This window comes from Gopherus evgoodei, chromosome 2 (genome assembly GCF_007399415.2).
Source record: "Gopherus evgoodei ecotype Sinaloan lineage chromosome 2, rGopEvg1_v1.p, whole genome shotgun sequence".
Lineage (NCBI taxonomy): Eukaryota > Metazoa > Chordata > Testudines > Testudinidae > Gopherus > Gopherus evgoodei.
The window spans coordinates 222,389,621-222,416,530 of record NC_044323.1 but is presented as its reverse complement, the minus strand read 5'-3'; the positions used below and the strand labels follow the sequence as shown (position 1 = coordinate 222,416,530).

Sequence of the window (26,910 nt, the reverse complement as noted above, 5' to 3'; positions counted from 1 at the left end):
GGCTGCTGCTGCTGCTCTGCCTTCAGCTCTCTGGGCTGCTTCTCTGGCCTCCCTGGCTCCAGTTGCTACAGCTCTGCTCCCAGAGCAGGTCTGCTCTGCAGGCTGCTTCTGTCTCTCTCTCTCAGCTCTCACCTGCTTCCTGGGCTGCTTGTCTGGCCCCTCTGGCTGTGGTTGCTGCAGCTCTGCTCCCAGGGCAGGTCTCTCTCTCTGGGCTGTGCCTTGGCTTTTTGGGCTGCAGCTCTGCTCCCAGCAGCTTACCTTGGGCCCCTACTCTCTCCTTAGCTCGGCCCCACTCTGTCTGACCCAGGCAATTCCAGCTCACAGGGAGGACAGGACCCACCCTGGCCTTCTGTCTCTTTGATTAGCCTGCCCGCCCTGTCAATCAGGCTGACCTGGAGCATTGGCCTCTCGCCATTGTTCCTGGAGACTATCAGTCTCAGGGTCCTGATTTGCCATCGATTCTTCTCCTTTTAGTGCTGGGAGCTAGCAACCAAACACCCCCACTGAATGTTAGTAAGGGGATAACAGTCCCCTTACACATAACAGGGCATTTAGGTGATGTGTGGTAAACTGGATGAATGTTTCCTGAGAGATACAACATTGTCGTGATGGCAAAATTAGCACTGCTTTATCATTGGTATGAGATAAATCATTATAATTTAATATTAATCGTTCATATTTATATAGCACTTTTCATATGCATTGCAAAAAGCCCTTTATGAAGGTGGCTCACCATTAATGTCTCGATTTTTTAGATGGAGTAACTGAGGCCAAAGAAGTTAAGTGACTTGCTCAAGGTCGTGTGATAAGTTAGTGGCAGTGCTGGGATTTGACTCGATGAATCTCTCTCTCTAAGCCTTGTGTTCATTTCAATAGACCACAACTACAGAACATAGTTGATACTGTTTTCCTGAGATAATCACCCTGAGATGTAATTAGTGGAGATTTACCCTGCATGGATGGGCACATAATGACTGAGTACTACTGGGATAGCATTGTTTATGCACTCAAAGAATCAAGGAGCCGATTTACCAGATGGAATACTGGGCCTTGAACCAAGAGCACAAGTTTACAGCAAGCATGCTCCAAATATGGGATTTGCTATTAGTTACCAGAGGGAGTGGGACTCAAAGCCAGCTTCATAGCATCAGCTTTTTAGGGGCATTCACAAGAGGACTCTAGATTAGATCTACTGTCCTGCTGATGCTCAGTGATCCACGAAGTTCAGAACACTTTATCCCCACATCCCTAGAGTAGGTGAAGCACATGTCAGTAATGACAGTAACCCAGCCAACATACTAGTTAGTATAATATTACTGGTTTGAAAGGGAGATAATTAAAAATCCACCTGTTCCCCACCACCTACTAGCTAGATGGTCCACAAGACATGCATCTGACGAAGTGGGTATTCACCCACGAAAGCTCATGCTCCAAAACGTCTGTTAGTCTATAAGGTGCCACAGGACTCTTTGCTGCTTTTACAAGACATTCCTAGTTCATTATCTCTCCTGTACTTAATTATGCTTTGGACTGCAAGCTCTTTAACATTTCATTGTCTGTCCTTTGTCTTGTAAACTTCACATGCTTCAATGCTCCCTGTATCCTCTGCTGTGCTAGGAAAACAGCATTATTAAATGAAGAACTACATCAGGGAAAGTCCTATAAATCTCTGACTAATAGGAGGCTTAAAAATGCACAATTCAAATATCAGAAATCTACTTTCAGATAATCTGGCAACTTTTTATAACCAGTAAACAGTTACTAGTTTTTCTTGATATTCATTATAACATTAATCCTGGTGGACCCTTGGGACAATAGTGTGGATTTAATATGCATGTCTATGGGAAATTATTTAGCAGAACAAAGATAACAATTAATTATTACATCAGAGAGGAAGTCTACCAGTCTCTTATCCAAAAAATTTGTCACATTCATTTATCAATGTTTAATGAAGTTTCCATGGTAGCATATAATGTTTGAAACCAAAAATTACAACAAATGGCGACTTTTATATTGTGTTGTGGGTGCCTGGTTTCCAAATATGCTATAAAATAAACAACAACTACATCCAAACCAGAGGGACAATTGTGATCATCTCCTCTGTGTGTGTCGCTCCTTACATATTAAATTACACCAGGTGGGTATACAGAAAAAGAGACTGTTCTAATAGCTGCAAACAGGAAAGGAAATATAGTCAAGAGCAGACATACTGAAACTTGCACTGCTGCGGGCCACATTAGAGTTTGCCCTAGGGTCTCAGGACTATGTCTGCCTGGCATACTCATTGAAACCAAGATTTTAAAATATATCTCAGGCAAGTAGGATGTCCAATTCCCATTCATTTTAATTGGCTGTCCAACTCCCTTAGGCGGTGTTTAAAATCAGCCTACAAGGACATGCTTTTAAAATAAAAAAGAAAGGTGCACACAGTATATTTTTTAAAAGATTCTAAGTCACTTAGGCGCCTACATCCTATTTTTTAAAAGTGAAGTAGACACTTAGGAGCCTGAGCTCTAGTCTACACTTAAAGTTTTACTGGCATAATTATGTATGTAAGGGGTATGATTTTTTTTACTGACATAAATGTATCAGTAAAAGCCTTAGAGTAGATCCAGTTATACTGTAAGTTGTTTTATACTGATACAGATTATTTTGCTTCGCCAAACCAGAATAAGTTATACCAGTATAAGCACTTTTATACCAGTATAATATCATCTGTTCTAGGGCATTTTTGCATCTAACTATGCCAGCATAGGTTTCAGAGTAGCAGTCGTGTTAGGCCTGGTCCACACTACAGCGTTAAATCGATTTAAACAGCATTAAATTGATTTAACGCTGTACCCGTCCACACTACAAGGCACTTTAAATCGATTTTAAGGGCTCTTAAAATCGATTTCTGTACTCCTCCCCAACGAGAGGAGTAACCCTAAAATTGATATTACTATATCGATTTAGGGTTAGTGTGGACGGAAATCGAAGTTATTGGTCTCATTCTTTTACTGAGCTACCCAGAGTGCACCACTCCGGAAATCGATGGTAGCCTAGGACGCACACCACCGAATTAATGTGCCCTAGTGTGGACGCATAAAATCAATTTTATAAAACCAGTTTTATAAAACCGGTTTTAATAATTTCGATTTTATGCTGTAGTGTTGACGTGGCCTTAGCCTGTATCCGCAAAAAGAACAGGAGTACTTGTGGCACCTTAGAGACTAACAAATTTCTTTCAGCATGAGCTTTCGTGAGCTTCAGCTCACTTCTTCAGATGCATAGAATGCCAGCCTTAGTTATAGAAGTGCAACTTTAAGTGTTGACAAAGCCTAAGTCTCAATGAAAATCAGCAGGACTTAGGCCGCTAAATGACTATGTCACTTTTGAAAATAGACGCTTTGGGACATTTTAACCTCAACCTTCGTATCTACTTGTACTTATGCCTTCCATGGTAGATGAGTAGAAAAATTCTGATTTAGTTCACAAGCCTTAAAAATATCAGAACATACATAAGAACAGCCATACTGGGTCAGACCAATGGTCCATCTAACCCAGTGCCCTGTCAAATCTGCAGTCAATGAACTTTGCCATCATCCTATGGTTCGAGGGAGCTAGTGGTAGGATACATTTAAGGGCCCAAGGAGGATGCCTTTTGAACTTCCCTGCTCTAAAGGAATCTAACAGCACAGTCATATCCATTTTTTCCCTTACCTAAGAAGAATGCAGGCTTATTAAAAAAAAAATTAAAGTGACAAATCTTAAGAAATAAAACATTCACAGTTCTGTTCTCTTTTCCTAATCTAAGGGCTGCTCATCTGAGTCACGTTTCTGCGATGCCAGCTGATGTGCCAGCCTCTTCTCCAGCTGGAAAGACATCAGATCTTTCCTGGTTATTATTCCAACAACTCGGTTCTGTAGGTCAACAACTGTCAGGTGGCGAAGGCCCAAGGTCCGAAAGATGATGTATGTGCGTTGCAGAGAGAAATGAGCCTGAACTGACACCGCTGATTTGTTTATGTACGGCTCCTGCAAGACAAAGAGGTGGGGGTTGGAAAAAATACGTGTGTAGTCATTCCTGTTACAGCAGGCTTCCTGAGTGATGGGGAAGCCTGCTGTAACAGGGATTTCAGCTGTCCCCAAATCAGTATAAAGTACACAGTAATGAGCCCTTTCTTTTCCACTAAAAGATCAGGTTCACATTAAGCTGTTATGACTGGAATATACCCAAATTTCACAGGCTGGAAGAGCTAAGCTGAGCTCCATTGATATGGTCTGAATTCCTGTTTGGAAATAGTAAATGACCAAGTATTTATTAAGTTAAAGAGATGTTTAATAACTGCTCTCTCACTATACACCCCATTTGTGACATCCTGTAATATTCTTTAGTTAATGTTAGTAAAAATCAGAACTATATACTACATGAGAGAGAACAAAGAAAAAATATATACTATGAGGTCTCCTGGGTGCTGAATGCTGATCATTGAATCCACCTTAGACATAAATGTTTCCAGATTTAGCTAAAACTAATTTGATAGGTTTCCAAGGTAAATATTGGTATTTTAAGTAGGTGTTCACCAAGTTTCTATATCTTACCTATCCATACAGCATCCTACTCATAACATGGGCCAAATTCTATCCTCAAGAGCATATGGGTGCACCGGGAAATCAGTGGAAGCGCCCCACACCCACCTGAGGATGGTGTGTCTTGTAGTCTCTCCAGGAATATTTTTGGATAGTGGGCAGATTGGAACCAGAGGAGAGAGAGCATTCAGATGTCTTGTCAAAATATTTTTTAAAGAACTAATGAAGGGCAAGATCTACCCAGAAAGTACCCAGAAGTACAAATTGAACCTCACTGCAACAGGGAGGCTCTCAGCAGGATTCATCCGTATAGGTCAGCTTGAATTCTGACCAGGAGCTCTGTAGGAGCCTATCAGCAAAGGCCATCAAGAGATTGCTGCACTGAACAGTGCATCTCTCAACTGCCCTGCCCATATCCTCACCCCAGCCATTTCTGGCCTCTAGGCTACCTGGCAAAGTGAGGTTACAGCCACTTTGTCCTCCACAAACTCCTCCATAGTAGACTTTCCACCACCAGAGACTCCATGCATTGGCTTATGTCTAAGTTAAAGTTGTATTTCACCCAAAAGGCCTAAAAGAAAACACTACAAATATGTTCTCAAGCTCTTTCTACAGGGATTTTTCTCCCATTAGCCCTGACCGGCTATTGTGCCAGAGTTTCTTTTTCTGCTATTATGAAACAGATTACCTTGCTTCCCATTGTCAAACTTCTGACATTTCTTCGTGAAAAACTGTCTAAAACAATGTGAAACAGACAAGGTGTGACATAAAAAATGCAGACACACCTCATTGATTAACCTCATAGGGAAACCAGCAAGAGTTGGTTAGTAGTTAAGATTAAAGGTCGGTGAATAATGCACTTTGTGGTTTGTTGGGAATTTTGAAAAGTTGAAAGAAAATTGTGTCATGTCAAACAATGTTAATTTCAATAACATTTTGTTTCAGTTTCAATCTTTTTATTGTTCTGGAATTTTAAAAAAAGGAAATTTTGAAAACAATATTTCATGTAAAAATATAGAATATAGCAGGGGTCCCCAGTGCAGTGCCTGCGGGCGACATGGCTCCCACAGGGGCATCTTAATTCCCCCCACATCCTAGCCGGCGGTCGAGCATCCATCAAAATGACACTGAATTTCAGAGGCATTTCAGTGGCAACGCCTCTTGATGATGTCGCTTGCCACTGACAAGCGGTGTCATCGAGAGACGTTGCCGCCGAAATTCCGAAATTCGGCAGCATTTCGGTGGATTCTCGACCACCGCTACGGTCCTTCGTTTGGCACCCGCCAGAGGAAAAGGTTGGGGACCACTGGAATATAGGTTCAATTCATGTAAAAATATAGGTTGAATAATAATATACTCTTTGGTATTCTTTTGTCTGGTCTGCAGTCACATCACCTCTCAAGATGTAATCTAGTCAAATCTTATAAACTAAATAGAGCCAATATTGTTTGGGAGATTAGCAGGGAAAACCCAGAGGCTGCAGGAAATTAAATTCAATATCATCAAAAATCCCAAGCAAAATCTTGGACATATATCTTTGATGACAACCAGTTTAATCAGTTGTAGGGAATTTCTAATTAATGAATCCACAAAGAAGAAAATGAGCAACTACTTTTACCTTCACATTTCTCTACCATTTTGAGGAGCAGATAACTAAATGTGTAAAAACAAACATGAAATTCTTTAAATGTTTCAGAAGCAGAAAGCTCACAAAAGAATTAGTGTCTTCACTGGATCACCAGTGGATGAAGAGAGTAATTAAGGAAGATAAGGACACTGTTGAGATGCTACAGTCTTACTTCTTGTTCAGCCAACCATGAAGACAAACAAGTTTGTTTACATTTACCAGAGATACTGCTGCCTGTTTCTTATTTACAATGTCACTAGAAAGTGAGAACAGGCGTTTACGTGGAACTTTTGTAGCCAGTGTTGCAAGGTATTTACATGCCAGATATGCTAAACATTCATATGCACCTTCATGCTTCAGCCACCATTCCAAAGGATATGCTTCCATGCTGATGATGCTCATTAAAAAAAAAAATGCATTAATTAAATTTGTGACTGAACATCTTGGGGGAGAATTGTATGTCTCCTGTTTGGTTTTACCCACATTCTGCCATATATTTCATGTTATAGCAATCTCGGATGATGACCCAGCACATGTTGTTCATTTTAAGAACACTTTCACTGCGGATTTGACAAAAACACAAAGAAGGTACCAATGTGAGATTTCTAAAAATAGCTACAGCACTCGACACAAGGTTTAAGAATCTGAAGTGCCATTCAAAATCTGAGAGGAACAGGGTGTGGAGCATGCTTTCAGAAGTCTTAAAAGAGCAACACTGATGCAGAAACTACAAAACCCGAACCACCAAAAAAGAAAATCAGCCTTCTGCTGAAAGCATCTGACTTAGATGATGAAAATGAACATGCATCGATCTGCTCTGTTTTGGATCATGATCAAGCAGAACCCATCATCATCATGGACTCATGTCCTCTGGAATGGTGGGTGAAGCATGAAGGGACCTATGAATCTTTAGCACATCTAGCATGTAAATATCTTGCGATGCCGGCTACAACAGTGCCATGCGAATGCCTGTTCTCACTTTCAGGTGACATTGTAAACAAGAAGCGGGCAGCTGCATCTCCTGCAAATTGTAACCAAATTTGTTTGTCTGAGCGATTGGCTGAAGCAGGACTTAGTGGATTTGGAGGTGCTACAGTTTAACACTGTTTTATTATTTAATGCAGGGGGTTTTTTTACATAATTCTACATTTGTAAGTTCAACTTTCACGATAAAGAGATTGCACTATACTACTTGTATTAGGTGAATTGAAATATACTATTTCTTTTGTTTTTTACAGTGCAAATATTTGTAATAAAAAATAAATATAAAATGAGTACTGTACACTTTGTATTCTGTGTTGTAATTGAAATCAACATACTTGAAATGTAGAAAACATCCAAAAATATTTAAATAAATGGTATTCAATTATTGTTTAACAGTGCAATTAATCGAGATTAATTTTTTTAATCACACAATTAATATTTTTAATCACGTGACAGCCCTATAAATTATACATATGCAATACAGGTTGTAAGTTAACTGTATCAACTCAAAAAAGGGACCTGGTCTTCCCTGTAGACAGCTCAATGAAGACCTCTGCTTAATGTGTAGCTGTAGTTAAAAAATAATAATAATAATAATAATAAAGCTAATAAAATGTTGGGATGCATAAGGAATGGGACATGGAATAATACAAAGAATATTATAATAATTTTATATATATCAGTAGTATGGCCTCATCTGGAATACTGTGCACAATGCTGGTCAACCCATCTCAAAAAGGATACTGCAGAACTAAAGGGGTGGGGGCGGTCAAAGAAGAGCAGTGAGAATGATCAAAGGCCTGGGGAAACTCACAAATGAAAAGAGATTAAAAAGACAGACTGTTTTGTGACACTTTCTCAGGACACCCAAAATTATAGGTTACCATGCGTCTATTTCCGTAAGAGATATTTGCTGGTTCTAAACTCCCTGTTAGCCCAGTCTGCTAGCTATCTGAGACAAATTTCTCAGGACTTTGATGGCCTTTACTTTGCTTGCAGGTAATATGTGCAGGTCCCAAGCCCCTGGAAGATCATTCTCCTGGAGTACCCAGCCCCCATCACTGGACACTCAGAAAAATTGCCAACTTCATAGATTCCAAGGCCAGAAGAGACCATTGTGATCATCTAGTCTGATTTCCTGCATAACACAGGCCACAGAACTTCCCAAAAAAGTTTACTATCTCCAAAGGGAGTGTGTACACCAGCTTGTTTGATTCAACTAATTCACATTTTGCTTAATATTACAGCAGAGAGATCTACTCATAAAACACAGAAGTTTATTAACAAAGACAGAGATTTAAGTGATACAAAGCAAGGATAATGGAAACAGAATTGGTTACAAATGAAACAGAAGGATAACACACTTCTAAGAGACTAAACATAACTTTAGCAAGCTACAATCCTTTGGCTAAAGCAGTTTTTTTACCCTCTGAGTTTTTCTGTAGAGCTTGCTGGTTTTCAATCAAATCCGGATCCAGATTTTCATGATTTTCCCTACTCCTTACCAGGGATCTCCTCAGTAAATGGATAACAGAATGTTCTTTTGCTTCTCCTTATATTTCCCAAGGTTCATAGGGACTTTATTCCCAGAGATGGGTTCAGATTCCAGGGTCTGCCCAAGCTGAGTTCACACACTCCTGTCAACCTGGCTTTTCCTATTGACTTCCATGCAAAGGTAGTTCCCATTATATAGGGCTCCACAATGCTCAATTTACATTGCAAACAGAGAGATAACTACTTTCCCTCCTGTCTGGGAGAAAACCTGTTTCTCCTTTTGTTTGGTTACAGACTTTAAAGCATAATATCAGTGACTATCCATAATTCTTCATATAGTATTAACACACGTTTCACAATGATATTAACAACCCTTATGTTACCAGTTTTCATCTGATAACTTACAAGACATTCTTTATAGGTAAATACTATGACAGCAATATGTTAGGCATAGTGAGTTTGTCAAGCCTGTTAAGAGTAGCTGTTACATGACAGTGAACCCTTTGCCAGTTGGCTCTGAGGGGATCTTAAGGTCACGTTTACTTTGGAAAGGAGAAAAAGAGAGGACAGGATAAGATAATGATATCAAGAAGGTAGATCAGGAACTTGTGTTCTCCCAATCATATAGTATAATACAAGAACAAGTGAACATTTAATGAAACTGAAAGAACAGAAATTCAAAACCAACAAAAGGAAATGTGTTCACACCCAATGTGTGATTAAACTGTGGAACTCATTGTCACAGGAAGTCACTGAGGTCAAGAATCAAAAGAGATGAGACATGTATATGGACACCAAGGCTATACAGAGTTAGCAGAATAACTAACAAAAATTTAGAAGGAATATTAAACCTCATGCCTTAGGGTTTAAACCCATCTCTAACTATTACAGATCAGGATGAGATCCATGTAGGAGGCAAATTATCCCGGAAGGGAAGCAAGGTGCTTCCTCTAAAGCACCTGTTTCTGGCCAATGTCAGAGGCAGAATACCAGCCTAAATGGACATCGAGTCTGACCCAGTATGGCAATTCCTGTATTCATTAGGATCACTACAGTCAACTCGAGCAGAGCTCAAAATATATTTTTTTTTAATAAAAACCCTCTAAGTCAGTCCCAACTCTGAATTTCCCTGGGTGCCACATTTTGTGTGTGTCTACTCTGTGCATTGTTAACTCATTGAGACAAAGACTTGATTTATTTATTTATTTATTTTTCTTAAGTCTTGTACAGTGCACCAAAAACTATAATGTGCTTGGGCCCAGTATTCTGGTGCAGTATTTAGGAAATAAACATGGAAATGCTTTGTTTGCTTTATAATGCTAAAGGAGCCAAATGATGACAGTTAAATGATCTATTCCGTTAACGTTGTATCTTTTGGTCAATCTGGAATGTATTTTAATCAAAAGCCTCCTTGAAATGGTCTCCTTTGTTGTATTTTCTTGTTGGCTCGTTTTATCAACATCTGTTACGTTTATACAATATGAATTAAAACTTTGGAATGCTCTTTGTACTCAGCTACTTTTGTTGAGAGTGTAACGTCCCAGGATTGGCAGTGTTTATGTAAGTCAGTGTGGCTGACACAGCCATCATAAACAAATGAGAAAATATAACAAATACATTGTTCATGGAGGAAATGTTTGTTTTTAGAGTTGGCTTCACTCTTACCAGATTGATGAAGAGTTGCTGATACTGAGGATCTGTACTGTAGCGATTCAGCAGCATGGTCATCTGTGGTGGATCAGGCAACTTCTCCACTGTTATCTGCAATAGGCAAGATTCTATTTCTCCTTCCAAACCTTTCTAATTTGACTCTAAACCATAGGATGGATTTTCATCTGCATCTGTACATCCTAATTTTTTTACACCAATCTCATGTTTAGGATTTTTAAATCCTTTCTTCATTTTGATAAATTAATAATACCTGGCTCTTCTACAGTTCTTTGCACCTTCGTTATGCTTTATCAACATTAATTAAACCTCATAATTGGCAAAGGTGATTACACTCACCAAGCTAAGTATTACCTGCCCCATTTTACAGACAGGAAACAGAGAGGGGACTGGAGTAGCTGATTTAAGGACTGTGTCAGAGCCAGGATTAGAATACAAAAATTCCCGGCTTCCACTCCTGTGTGCCTCCCAGAGTCTGGGCTGCTCCAGGAGCACCTGTAACTTATTGCAGTTTCATCTGGCTGTTTATGGGCTGCCCTTTTCTTTAGCTTATAATTTTACTACTTATGTAACAACATATTAATAACCATTTTCATTCCTAGTACAATCCCTGGGCATATCAAACATGCATCAATTAACAAAAGGGAGAAATAAAGAAAAGTGATTACCTTCTGGTAGAGGAGAAGAGGACAGCAGGAAAGAGAACCATGGTTAGTTTCTGTTTCAAAGATGGCTTCATGTTGCAGCAGCATGCATAGTTCTAACCTAGGTTTTACAAGGAATACATTCACCATCAAAGCCAAATTAAAAAAGGGCCAACATAATGGATTATCTCCAGAAACCAGTGCCTGACAATGCTAAAAATATACAGAGATGATGAGTCTAATATTAGTGGGCAATACATTATTTATACAAAGCAAGTTTTGCTTTCCTAGATTTCCAGTGTAAATTGTGTCTCTCTCTTCGGGTTTCGGTTTGGTGTGGAACTCCTCCCAAACCTACATTTTTTGAAAATAGATTTATCCTCTCTACATTTTTATTTTTTATCTGAATTAATAGGATTGGCAAAAGCTGCTTGTGGAGTCTATCTAGTTTGTTCCAATCAAGTCATAATTGCAGTTACAAAGGGGATCAGGTTTGTCATCTTTTTTTGTATAGATTTTTTCAGTTCCACTTATGTCCACATTAAAGCATGAGACCCATGTTTGTAAAAAAATTCAGACTCATTGTGGTTTAAATAAGGAGTGAAATCCTGGCACCCAATTACTTCAGTGGGACCAGGATTGCACCCACGATCTGTGTGAGACATCCATCTTTGCTGTCTGATTCAAATTCAAATGGCCATCTTTATCAATATATGTAAAATTTGTGGCCACTGAGATACACGTCGGACACAGGGAACAGCAATCACACAAACCTTTAATTAGGAGTTCGGCAGGAAAGAGATTGAAATACAAAGTGACTTTTCTAAATGGAAAATGAAGAATTAGGATCAAAACTCCAGTTCCTAAGTTATTGTTATAAACTCCCATCAGTGTTCTCAGAGTACAGAGTCTGTGGGAGTGTAATATGCTCACATACACAGGGTTCAAGATGGAGACCCAACTTCAGATCCCTCGCTTCCAGACAGGAACGCTATCACCACTTTCTAGTGAACCTTCTGGACGACAGAAGATGAGGCACTGACAGGTTCCCAGAGAGAGAAACATCCAACTTTCCTAAGCCAGAAGATGATCAGAATGGCATGGGTCCTTCAAAGGTTCTAGCAAGCCTCCTGGCTGGCATAAGGGAAGGCTATAATAGACTCCAGCAGGAGGAACATCCATCTCTCCCCAGCCAGAAGGAGGGTCACATGTCTGGTGCTAGTGGGGGCAACTAATGGAGGGGGATCCACCTATGGAGGGAAATGATGACAGAAACTTCCAGGATACGGATCAGTGTAGCTCAATTTGTAGACAGTAGGAGAAATTTAAATAAAGGAGGACTAATAGGAAAAATGAGCAAAAATATTTAATGAATTTGAAAATGAAAAATATGGGCAATATAGTGTTTTTCCCTATGATTCCCGGGACTTTTTATAAAAGGGGATGGGGGGAGGAAAATGCATGTTTCCCATAGTAGCTAGGGACATGACCCAGTTACTAGTTTCGGTTACTTGGAAGTAGGTTAAAGAGGGATTTATGCTGTAGATGAATATACAGTAACTATAGATTTGCTGATCCAGTTTAACAGTGATTCAAACTGTTCTTGGCACACTCAAGATAATCTCCAGGAGAACGTGTTTCTCAATCTTGTGCTATGGCAGGTAATGTGTTGGGGGTATATCAAGAACTTAAAATATTGCAAAAGAAAAAAAATCTTATTTCATTCAAATCTGAAAGAATATGCAGCAATATACATTACTTTCCTGCACATTGTCTTAATTAGCTACAGTATTTATTACAATTTAATACAATTTATTTATTCTCTTCTATTTGTTCAGTATTTTGAAAAACACTTGTCATCAAACCTTTCCGAAATTTAAAATGAGATATTTTGCCCTTCATCCAGGGCTCTCAAAGAGCTTTAGGATTATTAAGCATCCCTGTAACTGGGGCATATATATGCTTTTTTCACAGATGAGATACAAAGAGATGAAATAACTTGCCCAAGGTTACATAGGAAATCAGTGGCAGAGCCAGGCAGAGGTCCAGTCAGCTGCTCCAACCATTAAACACACCTTACCCTCCCAAGAAAAATGAGTAAATAACTAACATAGCTCATATTTACTATTGCAACAAAATTACTCACTACACATCCCCCTCCCCAAACAACCTTTTTTGGCACTGACATCTTTAAAAATCACTTTCACATTATTAATGAGAGCAAATCTCTGAGGCAGCCCTTGGTCTGTACCTAACTAGTGCAGTTCTAACTCTTGATAGACAGTTGTTTCTGAAGAGCAGCCAAGTACTCTTCCTCAAGGCAGGTACTCCTCCTGATATGTTCACTGCAGCGGCAGACATGGACAAGATGAAAATCCAGTAATGCAGTAGGTCTTGTCTTTAATGTATTATGCCCTCTGCCTGCAAGGATCACCTGTTCACAGTTATACTTACTGGTTCACATTATATAACATTTCTCACAAGCCTCCAAATCACATTAAGTAATTGTGAATTATACACCTGAGCCAAACTCTTCCCCCAGATATTCATTTACAACTACCATGGGATCATTTCATTCACCACTGAAATGCAGCCACCTTCAGGGAGCAAAACTGTATGGCTTATCTCGGGGCCAGAATTCTATTTGTGGCTTTCAACAATACATTGTTCTACAAGCTAGAGATGGACCCCAAATGCAAAGTTCTGATCCACAGTGGTACTGTCCAAAGTCTGGAGGTGTTCATATCCAGGATATGGTTTGAGCCTGTCCATCACACAAACCCTTTTGTTTTCCACTTTAACAGTGTCTGACTGGAGGAAAAAGCAGGCAACGTTTACCATGAGCTTAAAGAGCAGAAACATTTGCTCATCACCAGTGGTTTCTTGGCTGGTTTTGGGAGCTTGCAATTTGCTCAACACTGTTCTTAACTCAACTCAGTGGGGAGTCACTTAGCAGGGCTTTGAGAAGTGAGAGGAATTTGGCTAGTCAAAAAAGGCACCCAGAGACACAATGAAGGAAATTGTTGGAACATTTCTGATAAGAATCCAATCCTATTAAAGCTTGCCATATTTGAGAGAAAAATGAGTGCACGTTATTGGATTTGGGCCTCCAGAAGTCATGCTTTGGAGGCATAACAACATCACACTTTGATGTTACACACAACATCCTTCCTATCACATCATCAAGCCTTAGAAAGAGCAGACCAAACATGTTCCTTGCACTATTTTTTGGACTTAACAGGAAGTTCTATGATTCAAACTTGGACTCAGCAATTATTCTTTTACTCTTTGTTTATTTAAGAAGGAAGAAAACCCTTAAGTAATGAATCTCATTTCAAAGGCACTGTTGTAGTTTTATATACTATATCTATTACAAAACATGCATCATGAGGACACACATAATTAAGATAATAGATTATTATCACAACCTCCAAGTGTCATATTCGGCATGATACTCAGGAATTAAAAGTATCTGACAACTTAGAATGTCACCCTTTTCTGGTCAGAAAAGCCCATTTATCAGAGGAAACTGCAAATTCTGTGCATGGGGGAGTGACATAAGAGGAACACAAGCTCAAAAATAGCTATAAATACAAAAAGACAGTAGATTAAACAAATCCTATCACTGGCAAAACCATTCAGGGCATGACTCTTTCACCATGAATGCAAAGAAGAGCCATGGATTTTATTGAGAAAATTAGAGAACCTGGAGTATTTGTTTCAGTTTGTTCACTGATGTTTAAAACCAACTTTTTCTGCATTAATTCACCAAAGATACCTGCACTGCTTCTTGCGTGTGCATTTTGTTTCTGAAATTTTATTGTCTATGTGTGGCTTGATATGGACTGTGAATTAATGTGTGTCGTGTATGAAGCAGAGCACAATGAAGGAAGGTAATATAATTATCCCTCCATCTGCAAAAAGAGCAGCTTCTCTGTTGCATCTTCATTAAGGCATGATCCAAAGGTCCAGTGACAAGTTCTGGTTTCAGTGGGCTTTAGACTAGACTCCATATCCTAGCTATGCTTTTTGTAAAGTAAAGAAGATAGGTTTCAAAATAGCATGATAAAGAGATACAGAAGCCCCTCTGTGGTCTCTAATGATCCCTAATGTGTAGGGGTGCTACTGATTGCCTCATCCAATGCACTGGCAGGCAGATCCCTAGCTAGGGTTGCCAACTCTTCAGGACTGCTAATCATTCATTAAAGATTAGGTCATGTGATGAAACCTTCAGGAATATGTCCAACCAAAATTGGCAATCCTATCCTTAGCTGGTGTAAATTGTAAAAGCTCCATTGAAATCAATGAAGCTATGACAGTTTCCTGCAGCTGAAGATCTGCCACCACGTACCTTCAACTTTTTACAAAAGTCAATAAGAATTGTGGGTGCTCAGCACCCTATAGGAAACCCTCAGCAGAGCTGGGTCATAACTCTACTACTCAGTAAAAGTTAAGCACTTGTTCTAACACTTACCGTAATGTGGCCTTCACAAGATCATACAACAGAGAGACTTTATGCATAAAACTATAAGAGGGATAACCAGTCTGAGGCAAACAGGCCTATTTCTCTGAGTTATTTATGCTTTGTATTAACATAGCTGCTGTTAAACTAGGAAAGATGGTTTTCACATGTTTCTTTAAATTGTGGAAAAACTGAAATTTTTGTAAAATGCGGACATGATTTATTCCTTTTAGGGAGGATTAGCGAGAGTTTGAGGATTAGATCCCTGGGTATAGGGCACTGCTAGAGAGCTCAGATTTTTCATTTATGACAGGTAAATCTCTGAACAGTTAGAGGGTCAGTTCAGGTTAAGCAGCCAAAATTGCCAGTGTTTATCCAAACCACTTGAGCCTACAAACTTCGGCTAGAAACTGTGTAAGAACAGTCTTTGATTAGATTTTGGCGCTCTGACTTCGAAAGGGATGGTCTTGTGGTTGATGCACTGTACTCAGATCCTCAAATTCTGGGATCAAAAACTGTCTATGCCACTAGCTTCCCATGTGACCTGGGCAAGATATTTAATCTCAGTGCCTCAGGTTCCGCCTCTGTAAAATGAGGACCATTTTCCCTACCTCAACAGCAGGTTATGAAGTCAAATATTTAAAGGTTGCGAAGTTCTCAGATACATATCTATTAGGACCCCATCACTGCAATAAGTAAATGAGTGAATGAATAAATAGACAGATAGTCCTAGCCTAAATGTGAAAATACAGAGATCACACCAAAACTGGAAAACAAATGGATAAATGCAAACTTAATATTTCTGAATCTTCACAAGATTCCATTTGGTTTGATTCTAGACATGGGCAAAAACCCAGAACTGGATTCATATTTGACCCTCCCTCCCTCCAGTCTGGTTTGCTACCATCCAGATTAAACTATAGGACAAAATATGTGATCAGTCTTTCCATACACACACCAGTTTTCCCCAGGCCCATATTTGATTTCCATATTTAACAGTCCACTTGCCTAAAAGCCACTCACATGTGGCTGCATACATTTTTAATTTAGCTTTTTGAGTTAAGCACCTATACTCTGTAGCACTCTGGCATTTACTCCAAAAGGCTGTGTGGCAGAATCCTGCAACACCTGCACAATTATTTGTATAATCAAACAGGCCCACTAATTATTAAAGTATCAAATAACGTTGTTCTTTTAAAGAAGTTTCACATTAAGATCCAAAATAAAAATCTGTGCCATAAACTCCGAAACCTTCCTCCATCTTCATTGCCCGTGAGCTACACTGTCCTAGGATTCTGACAATATATGCAGGGCTGCCCAGAGGACTCAGGGGCCCTGGAGGCTTCAGCGGCGGGGGGCCCTCACTGCTGAATTGCCGCCAAAGACCCAGCACTTTGGTGACGGGTCCCGGAGAAGAAGGACCCCCCGCGGCGGGTCTTCAAGGCACTTCGGCGGTGGGTCCCGGGCCAGGAGGACCCCCCACCACTGAAGACCCGACACTTCGGCGGTGGGTTCCAGAGCGGAAGGACCCCCCGCAGCCGAATTGCTGCCGAAGCCCCGGAGCGGAAGAAGCTCCGGGGGCCCAGGCCCTTTGAGAGTTTTCCAGGCCCCCCCGGAGCGAGTGAAGGACCTCGCTCCAGGGGCCCTTAAAAAGTCTCGTGGGGGCCCCTGCGGGACCCAGGGCCTGGAGCAAATTGCCCCACTTGCACCCCCACTCTGGGCATCCCTGAATATATGGGGAGGAGTGTAATGTCAAAGGGCTTTCTTGAAAGTGCTGGATTCAATTTATTTCAAAATGAAACCCAAATCAGCAATAGGTTACTCTCAGTGAGTTGTTCTAATTTAAATGTCAGGTTACTGTATACTGTATCATTTTTTTTAATCTCACATTTAAACTAACTGGGCCAGCTTTTCAAACTCAGGAATTTATGACATTGTACAAACAAACAATATGCCCTCAGATCCCATACTTGCACTCAAATAATTGCAAGAGCACCTTTATATGCAGTCAACTATCCCATTTGCACACACACACACAAAGTTTTCATGTATGTGCACTTTTATTTTTTGCTAGCTCAACTTAAATTCAGCATTTTAAAGTGTAGTCCACATAATTTGCCTCATTTCTATCACTGATCAGTGCTAGAAGGATCACCATTATGAAGAAGGGATGATGGGAAGACCATGGATGTTCTTTTAGAAGAAAAGAAAATCTTTATGCAATACAATTATCTCCCCATGTATTGCATGAACTTTGCAGCCTTCTGTACCCGATTGAGTAACTTTGCATTCCTGGTAACTGAATTTAGTATCCTCTTAACAAAGTGCCAGAAGGAAAAAGTTCTCCAACTTGCAAAATGACAAATTATTTCAGACGGTGCCAGCAGAGAGACTTTGTTGATATTAAGGTTAATCTTTCCACAGTCATACTCAAGAATTACTTCACATATTAAGTGTTTGGGGCATCATGAATGTTAGGATTTTTTCTTAAGCCTTCCATTCACTCCCAAACTCTTGTACTGCATTTTTCTTTCCAAATGCAAATGCTTCTCTTATAAAATATAGGGACATTGGTTTATTAAAAGGGTGCGTGAGCATGTGTGTGTATATGTGGGAAGGCATGTCATAGTATCTCCCATCTGGTAAAGTGGATGGAAGTAAACTAGAAAAAACTGTCCCCTCTTATGGATGCATTCAAGTCATAGAAGCATTTCTATGATACTGTCCTGGAGAGATCCTTTACTTTTCACAGTGCCATGTTCCTTTACCAGCAGCACATATTAGCAGTCTGTACCGTGCCACAAAACATTCTTAACTCACAATGGTTTCTATTCACTTTGCTGACCAGAGACAAATCATACCTAATAAACTGCCATGAAATATACATATATACAGTACTTTGGAGCAATTATTTCCCTGTTAAAGGATGTTACTGTGTAATACAGCTTTAAGTTTTCAACTTTGTCATATTTTCTAAACTATGATCTCTTCGATTTACTTTCAGGTCTGTGACATTCCCCTTTACTGGAGTGAAAGCATGCAATAGCTAAACAATGTGGTTTGGATTTAGTGTTCCCATGCATCATCATGAAAATGTTTGTCTCAGCATAGTGTCATTATTGTTACTTGGAACAGCTGCTCTACCATCTCTTTAAATTGAGGAAAACAAAGCATCCTCTTTCCTTACTAGTTTACAAGCAGGGAATTTAAAACAAAGACTATCCAATAGAGGGTTTTTGAATATAGTGTTCTGTACTTGGTTTCCCCACAAAGCAGAATGACTAGCACAGCAACAACAAATAACAGTGTTGCAGATATAAATGCTGTTTGGTTCCCTCTCTTGGTAGCAATTTTGCCTCTAGGATAGAAGGTTATCAGAAGTTCAAGCCTCACACTAAAGCTTGGACTCCTATGTGCACTGCAGGACTGAACATTAAAGGTGTCCTCTGAATGGGAAGTCAAACAGGATTTTCTAGTGGCTGTACAGTTGAAGGTTCAATATCTCGATGCACTTCCTGAAATGAGTAAATAGCAGCCCTGGATATCCTGGCCAGCATTCCCTGCTTAACTAAAACAGGCACTAACACCCAGTGTGGTGTAGGAACTGTTCACAAGAGCATAACAGCAGCTCTGTTTGTCTGTGTAGTAACTACCAGTGTTCCTGATCTCCAGGAATGCAAACTTTCAATCTTTAGTCACATAAGGAGATTTACTCATACAAGTAATACCAGTTGTATTGAAAGTTCTCACATGAATACAGACTACGCACATGATTAGGGTACCAATATGATGGATCAAGCCCTAATTCAGCTTTTAGGCCAAGATTTTCAAAAGTCACTAATGGTTTTGGGTGCCTCAAATGTTTCAGTACCCAAACATGATACACTTTAAAGGAGCCTGACTTTCAAACAATGCCAAGCACCAACTCTGGGGAAAAAAATAGACCCCTTTAAGATGTCTGAAGATGGACACCCATTATTTGAAGCATTTAGACTAATTAGCCACTTTTGAAATCTTGACCTCAGTTTCTACCTTTTCAATTAGAGGAAGGGTAAAAATGAACTTAGGTGGCTAAGTGACTGGGGAGCCTAAGTCCCATTTTCCAAAGGAACAAACTCCCAAGTTAGTTTTGAAAAATGGGATTTAGGCACCTAAATCACTTAGATATTTTTACCTGGAAGCTTTTAAGCTGAGGTAGTTTGATCTGAGGGAGGCAATTGCACAGGATTCAGCCACTCCTGTCCCATATCCAATATAGCACCATATCAAAAACTGCTAAAATAGCTGCAACCAAAGTGAAACTGGCTTGTTTGTTTGCTTGTTTGTTTGTTTTGGCTTTGTGACAGTTTCATTTTGGATGTAAAATTTTTGGCAGTGTACTTTTATTTATTTTTTCAGTTTTGTCTGAAGTATAATAATTTCCATTAACCATAAATGCTGACATCTCAGTGAACACCCTGGGTGGGAGGAAATGGGGTTTCCTAGGTGAAAAAAGTACACACACAAAATGTGGGCATGATGCCAGAAATTTCCCACTCAGTGGCAGTAAGCCAAGATTTTACCAGTTTTCCATTAGAGCCAACATATTTTGTACAGTCCTGCTTAGACTCTATGACATTGTGGTTTCTGTGCAATTACCTTCTCCTGATCAAACTAAATCAAACTAAAAAAATTCCTTCAGTTAAAATGGGAAATAATGGATAACAACTGTGCAGGTAATGATACAACAGCAAATATAGGGAAAAGTGCCCCTGTCCATTCCAGCAGATAAATTGTATAAGACGCAAAGCCTACAGGTTTAGGTATAAAGAAAATGGCCTGTTTTGTGTTAATGATACCCAAATTGCCTGCAAAGTGGTCATTGAATAGCCTATCTCCATGATACAGCTGTAGCATTGGGAACTCAGTGCCCTGTCTGAGCAGAGTTTAAAGCTGCAGCAATTAGGGTAGGGTAGGAAGAACTCAGGCTATGAAAAAATCTTTTCCTCACACCTCAGTGACACCTCATCAAAAGGAAGCCGAAGAAACAGATCCTACCACAAGAAGTCATCCATTCACCTGCCTTTCCTGGGTGAATGTTGGGAGGATCTAACTGAAGAAATACCCAGTTTTTCACTTTCTTGGACAATGGGGAATTAAGTCTTGAGAGGCTATCCCTGGTTTTGGGTGAAAGGTGCTATTCCCTCACATCTTGAAGAAAGGAGAGCAAGTTGGAGAGGACTGCTTGCATGGGGGTGGAGAAGGCAAGCGTCTTGGGAGGCACAAACATTGGACGGGTTAGATATCATGGAGAATGGTGCCCCTATGAGGGTTGTTAGATGGAGAGAGGAGACCAGATCTGAGCAGCGGATGTGTCTCACAGAAGAGTGCATGTGGAAGGAACTGCTAAGAAGGAAGTAGTGATGTGTCAAAGTGGCGGCAAGTTTCTCAGGGAAGTGGGCATGAAGGAGACAAATATGCATGGAATAGTAGGTGCCTCAAGAAGATTATCCTTTGTCCTATGGGGCAATAGAGGAGGGAGAACTGCAAAGGAGGTCTCTTTCCTGGAGACAATAAGCTATCATCAGCTTCCCCACCACATTCCAGCTGTGCCCATAGTAAGGGGAAGAAAACCATCTACCAGCAGCCTTCCTTCACACTCATCTCCAGTTTATTCTACTTTTACTATGGTTTATATTATACGGTTACCTTTTTGTCAAAGAAGGTGTGGCACACTAAAGCCCAAAGAGTAATCTGTCAAGTAGCAACCTCTCGGTGTCTCCATTGCACTACATCATGCTTACAATGAAGGTACAACACCTACATCCCACAGGTGTTCAGTAAGGGGAAAGACCCTATTTGAACACAGACTGGCTAACCTAGTGAGGAGGGCTTTAAACTAGGTTCGACAGGGACAGGTGAGCAAAGCTCACAGGGAAGTGGAGAATATGGAGACCTGGGAAATGCGTCAGAAATTGGAGGGAGCATGGGCCATAATGGCAGAGAGAAAGGAAGGTCAGGGCAAAACTGGGAGGCAAGACCAAATCAGTATCTTAGATGCCTATATAAAAATCCTAGAAGTATGGGTAATAAGCACGAAGAACTGGAAGTGCTAATAAATAAATACAACTATGACATTGTTGGCATCACCGAAACTTGGTGGGATAACACACGATTGGAATGTTGGTATGGATGGATACAGCTTGCTCAGGAAGGAAAGATGGGGGGAAAGGGAGAAGGTGTTGCCTTATATATTAAAAAATGTACATACTTGGACGAAGGTGGAGATGGACATAGGAGACAGAAGTGTTGAGAGTCTCTGGGTTAGGCTAAAAGAAGGTAAAAACCAAGGGTGATGTCATGCTAGGAGTCTACTACAGGCCACCTAACCAGGTGGAAGAGGTGGATAAGGCTTTTTTTAAACAACTAACAAAATCATTCAAAGCTCAAGATTTGGTGGTGATGGGGGACTTCAACTATCCAAATATATGTTGAGAAAATAACACAGCAGGGCACAGACTATCCAATAAGTTCTTGGACTGCATTGCAGACAACTTTTTATTTCAGAAGGTTGAAAAAGCTACTGGGGGGAAGCTGTTCTAGATTTGATTTTAACAAATAGGGAGGAACTTGTTGAGAATTTGAAAGTGGAAGGCAGCTTGGATGAAAGTGATCATGAAATCATAGAGTTCACAATTCTAAGGAAGGGTAGAAGGGAGTACAGCAAAATAGGACAATGGATTTCAAGAAGGCGGATTTTGGTAAGCTCAGAGAGCTGATAGGTAAGGTCTCATGGGAATCAAGACTGAGGAGAAAAACAACTGAGGAGAGTTGGCAGTTTTTCAAAGGGACACATTAAGGGCCCGAAAGCAAGCTGTTCTGCTGGGTAGGAAAAATGTGGCAAAAGACCAGCTTGGCTTAACCATGAGATCTTGCATGATCTTAAAAAAAAAAAAAAAAAAAAAGGAGTCATATAAAAAATGGAAACTAGGACAAATTACAAAGGATGAATATAGGCAAACACCACAGGAATGCAGGGGCAAGGGGCAAGATTAGAAAGGCAAAGGCACAAAATGAGCTCAAACTAGCTACAGGAATAAAGGGAAACAAGACGACTTTTTATCAAGTTAGAAGCAAGAGGAAGACCAAGGACAGGGTAGGCCCACTGCTCAGTGTGGAGGGAGAAACAGTAACAGGAAACTTGGAAATGGCGGAAATGCTCAATGACTGCTTTGTTTCGGTCTTCACTGAGAAGTCTGAAAGAATGCCTAACATAGTGAATGCTAATGGGAAGGGGGTAGGTTTAGAAGATAAAATAAAAATAAAAAAGTTAAAAATTACTTAGAAAATTTAGGTGCCTGCAAGTCACCAGGGCCTGATGAAGTGCATCGTAGAACATTCAAGGAGCTACTAGAGGAGGTATCTGACTCTCTAGCTATTAACTTTGGAAAATCATGGCAGACAGGAGAGATTCCAGAAGATTGGAAAAGGGCAAATCTAGTGCCCATCTATAAAAAAGGAACTAAAAACCCCGGAAACTACAGACCAGTTAGTTTAACTTTTGTGCCAGGGAAGATAATGGAGCAAGTAATTAAGGAAATCATCTGCAAACACTTGAAAGATGATAAGGTGATAAGGAATAGGCAGCATGGATTTGTAAAGAACAAATCATGTGAAACCAATCTGATAGCTTTCTTTGATAGGATAACAAGTCTTGTGGATAAGGGAGAAGCGGTGGATGTGGTATACCTAGACTTTAGTAAGGCATTTGATACGGTCTTGCATGATATTCTTATCAATAAACTAGGCAAATACAACTTAGATGGGGCTACTATAAGGTGGGTGCATAACTGGTTGGATAACTGTACTCAGAGAATAGTTATAAATGGTTCCCCATCCTGCTGGAAAGGTATAACAAGTGGGGTTCCGCAGGGGTCTGTTTTGGGACCAGCTCTGTTCACTATCTTCATCAACAACTTAGATATTGGCATAGAAAGTCCGCTTATTAAGTTCGCAGATGATACCAAACTGGGAGAGATTGCAACTGCTTTGGAGGACAGGGTCATAATTCAAAATGATCTGGACAAACTGCAAAAATGGTCTGAGCTAAACAGGATAAAGTTTAATAAAGACAAATACAAAGTGCTCCACTTAGGAAGGAACAACCAGTTTCACACATACAGAATGGGAAGAAACTGTCTAGAAAGGAGTATGGCAGAAAGGGATCTAGGGGTTATGTGGACCACAAGCTAAATATGAGTCAACAGTGTGATGCTGTTGCAAAAAAAAGCAAACATGATTCTGGGATCCATTAACTGGTGTGTTGTGAGCAAGACACAAGAAGTCATTCTTCTGCTCTACTCTGCACTGGTTAGGCCTCAGCTGGAGCATTGTGTCCAGTTCTGGGCACCGCACTTCAAGAAAGATGTGGACAAATTGGAGAAGGTCCAGAGAAGAGCAACGAGAATGATTAAAGATCTAGAGAACATGACCTATGAAGGAAGGCTGAAAGAATTGGCTTTGTTTAGTTTGGAAAAGAGAAGACTGAGAGGGGACATGATAGCAGTTTTCAGGTATCTAAAAGGGTGTCATAAGGAGGAGAGAGAAAACTTGTTTGTCTTAGCCTCTAAGGACAGAGCAAGAAGCAAGGGGCTTAAACTGCAGCAACTGAGGTTTAGGTTCATAGAATATTACGGTTGGAAGAGACCTCAGGAGGTCATCTAGTCTAACCCCCTGCTCAAAGCAGGGCCAATCCCCCAATTTTTATTTTTTTGCCCCAGATCTCTAAATGGTCCCCTCAAGGACTGAACTCTTAACCCTGGCTTTATGGGGCCAATGCCCAAACCACTGAGCTATCCCATTAGACATTAAGAAAAAGTTCCTAACTATCAGGGTGGTTAAACACTGGACTTAATTGCCTAGGGAGGTTGTGGAATCTCCATCTCTGGAGATATGTAAGAGTAGGTTAGATAAATGTCTATCAGGGATGGTCTAGACAGTGTTTGGTCCTGCCATGAGGGCAGAGGACTGGCCTTGATGACGTCTTGAGGTCCCTTCCAGCCCTAGAATCTATGAATCTGTAAAATAGTTCTAATTTGCCCTTGTTCTCATAAAAGTGAACTCAGAACCCCAGCAGCCCCTACTTCCCCTGGAGACACCCAAAGCAGCCAAGACAGTTGGAAGGCCAGAGCATCTCCCAAGCAGCTTCTGCTGAAAATGCTCTTATTGATCCCCAGCAAGAGTTTAAAGTTGCACCTCATTTCTCCTGCAGAACCCCCATGGTAGTGTAGCAGCAGTACCACTGGCCTTCCTCAAGGGTAAATTCCATCTTGGACACAGTTACTTCCAGGGGAGCAGGGCACTGCAATTTGCAGCCCTCTGAACCACCAGGAGTGACCCATTTATACAGTGCTTTTCATTTGCTGTGTTTGCTAAGCATCCTGTTTCACCTATCCTGATAGAAAATAGCTTGTTCTCTTTTGGCAAGCTGGGATCAGCTGGAGCATTTTTAAAGCCAGACTCTGAATCCTCTATATTCAGCAGCATAAATCCCCCATTCTTATTAACTCCATGCATCAAGTTCTCCAGACACACGTTCCTCAATCTGAATTCTGTGAGGGTTTCCCTGGCCTGCACTGTGTACTGCATGTGGCAAAATGTCAAGATCCTTCCTCTAAGGAGTCCTTTGCTCTGGAAGCTTCTGCTTCTGTTATAGCTCCTTTCTCTTTAACAATTTTAGTCTCTATTGAAAGTATGTTATTAGTTTCATATTGGACTTTCTCAACCAGGGAAGGTAAAGTCCACACGCTTAGGTCACCCAAGCAAAAATGAGTGTGGTGATCTCATCCTAACCCCAAGTGGATGTGTGTCCATATCACAAAAGCAAATTTGGCTCTATTAAGCAAGGCTGGAAGTCTGAACAGGGTTGGACTAGCAGGGTGTTTGTTACAAATCAGCACTGAGGTGCATTTGTAGACCTGTGTGAGAAAGTGTTGGCAGGCACTTTGTAAGCTATCTGGCTCTAGTCTTCGCTTTCGTAAGAACTAAAGTTCACCAGCCTTTTCTTGTTAAAGAGGCAGAATAATTCACACTTACAATAAATAATAGTTTGCCCTCATACAGCACCTTTCATCTCCAGCATCTCAAAGTGTGGGAAAGTTCAGTATATGCTTTTATATTCACTGTGGGGCAGCCATAGCTATTCCACGAGGAGAAATGGTAGACAAACACCAATGACTGAAAATCTTGAAATGAGAAATAGTTTTAAGATTATGTGCTCCAAGTCCTGGTGCATGAAGGCAGCTAGTTCAGCACAGAATTCATGGCTGAACTGTTACTTTTCCCCTCTCTGTTCCTCTTTCTGATTTATTTTTGTCTATTGTCATCATTATTTTGTGCCAGAGGAAACCCATTTGATAACATAATAGCACTGTCAAAACAAGTCCATAAGTAAACCTTGGGGCGTGTACATTTTTTTAAATGGAAAAATGCTGAAACTGAATTTTTTTTGCCTGTAATCATACCACCTTAGCTTGTGATCATGTCAGATCTCACAACTTAAGCAGAATCAGGCAGCTTCAGTACTTGGATGGGAGATGTCTAAATGAAATCAAAGGAGCTACAGAGAATGGCATCTTAGATTCAGTAAGCAACACTCTTCCCTCTGAATCAGTTCTAAAGCATCTCTCATCACGGTCTTAGAAGACACAGTGGGTATACCTACACTGTTATTAAAAACACATGGCTGGCCCATGACAACCGACTTAGGCTCAGGCTAAGGGACTGTTGTATTGTGGTGCCGATATTCAGGCTTGGGCTGAAGCCCAGGCTCTAGGACCCTGCAAGGAGGGACTGTCCCAGAGCTCAGGCTGCAGCCCAAGCCCAAAAATCTATACCACAATTAAACAGACCCTTAGTTAGAGCCCTATAACCCCAAGTCAGCTGCCATGGGCCAGCCAGGGGTGTCTAATTCCAGTGTAGAAACACCTTTTGTTATGGGAGTTAAGTCATAAAATCAAGTCCTAACTATCTGTGCTCATTAACAGTCCCATGGCATGTTACAAGTTCAATGGATAGATTCAGGCAATGGCTGCACAGAATTCCACTCATGAGGCTGTAGGGGTGTCATAGCAATACAAGGAAATTGTCCACAACCTTCATTTCACTAAGGCACCTTGAGCAGGCCAGCAAACCTTCTGCTGTGATTGACACTGGAGAGGGCAAGTTGTTAACGAGAGTCCTCAGGACACCAGGATTCAGCACATCCCCTGGGCAGTATTTGCCTACAGAGCTCCACTGAAGTGAGTGACAAACTCTAAGACAGTCAAAACAACATCATCTACTTCTTCTGGTTGTCTCCCCAGCCTCCAAGCATTATCCTGGTCTTTTTCCAGATTGAGACTCAGATAATATCATTTATACCATAAATCCTACAAAAAATTGTTTCCATTCATCCATTTGTAAAATATGGTTCTAATTGC

The 26,910-nt window shown here is 40.5% G+C and overlaps 1 protein-coding gene across 1 annotated transcript in view; it reads right to left on the bottom strand.

The window, feature by feature from the left end:
* Positions 1–3,361: 3,361 nt before the first annotated feature.
* Positions 3,362–26,910, bottom strand: part of LOC115645047 (chloride channel protein C-like) — a 107,492-nt gene continuing 83,943 nt past the window's right edge. Inside the window, exons 14-16 of the mRNA XM_030549452.1 lie at positions 11,014–11,110; positions 10,343–10,438; positions 3,362–4,017 (exon numbers count right to left, since the gene is read on the bottom strand). Of these exons, the coding sequence (XP_030405312.1) occupies positions 3,787–4,017; positions 10,343–10,438; positions 11,014–11,110 (424 nt within the window). The 3' untranslated portion in view covers positions 3,362–3,786. The remainder of the gene's footprint in view (positions 4,018–10,342; positions 10,439–11,013; positions 11,111–26,910) is intronic.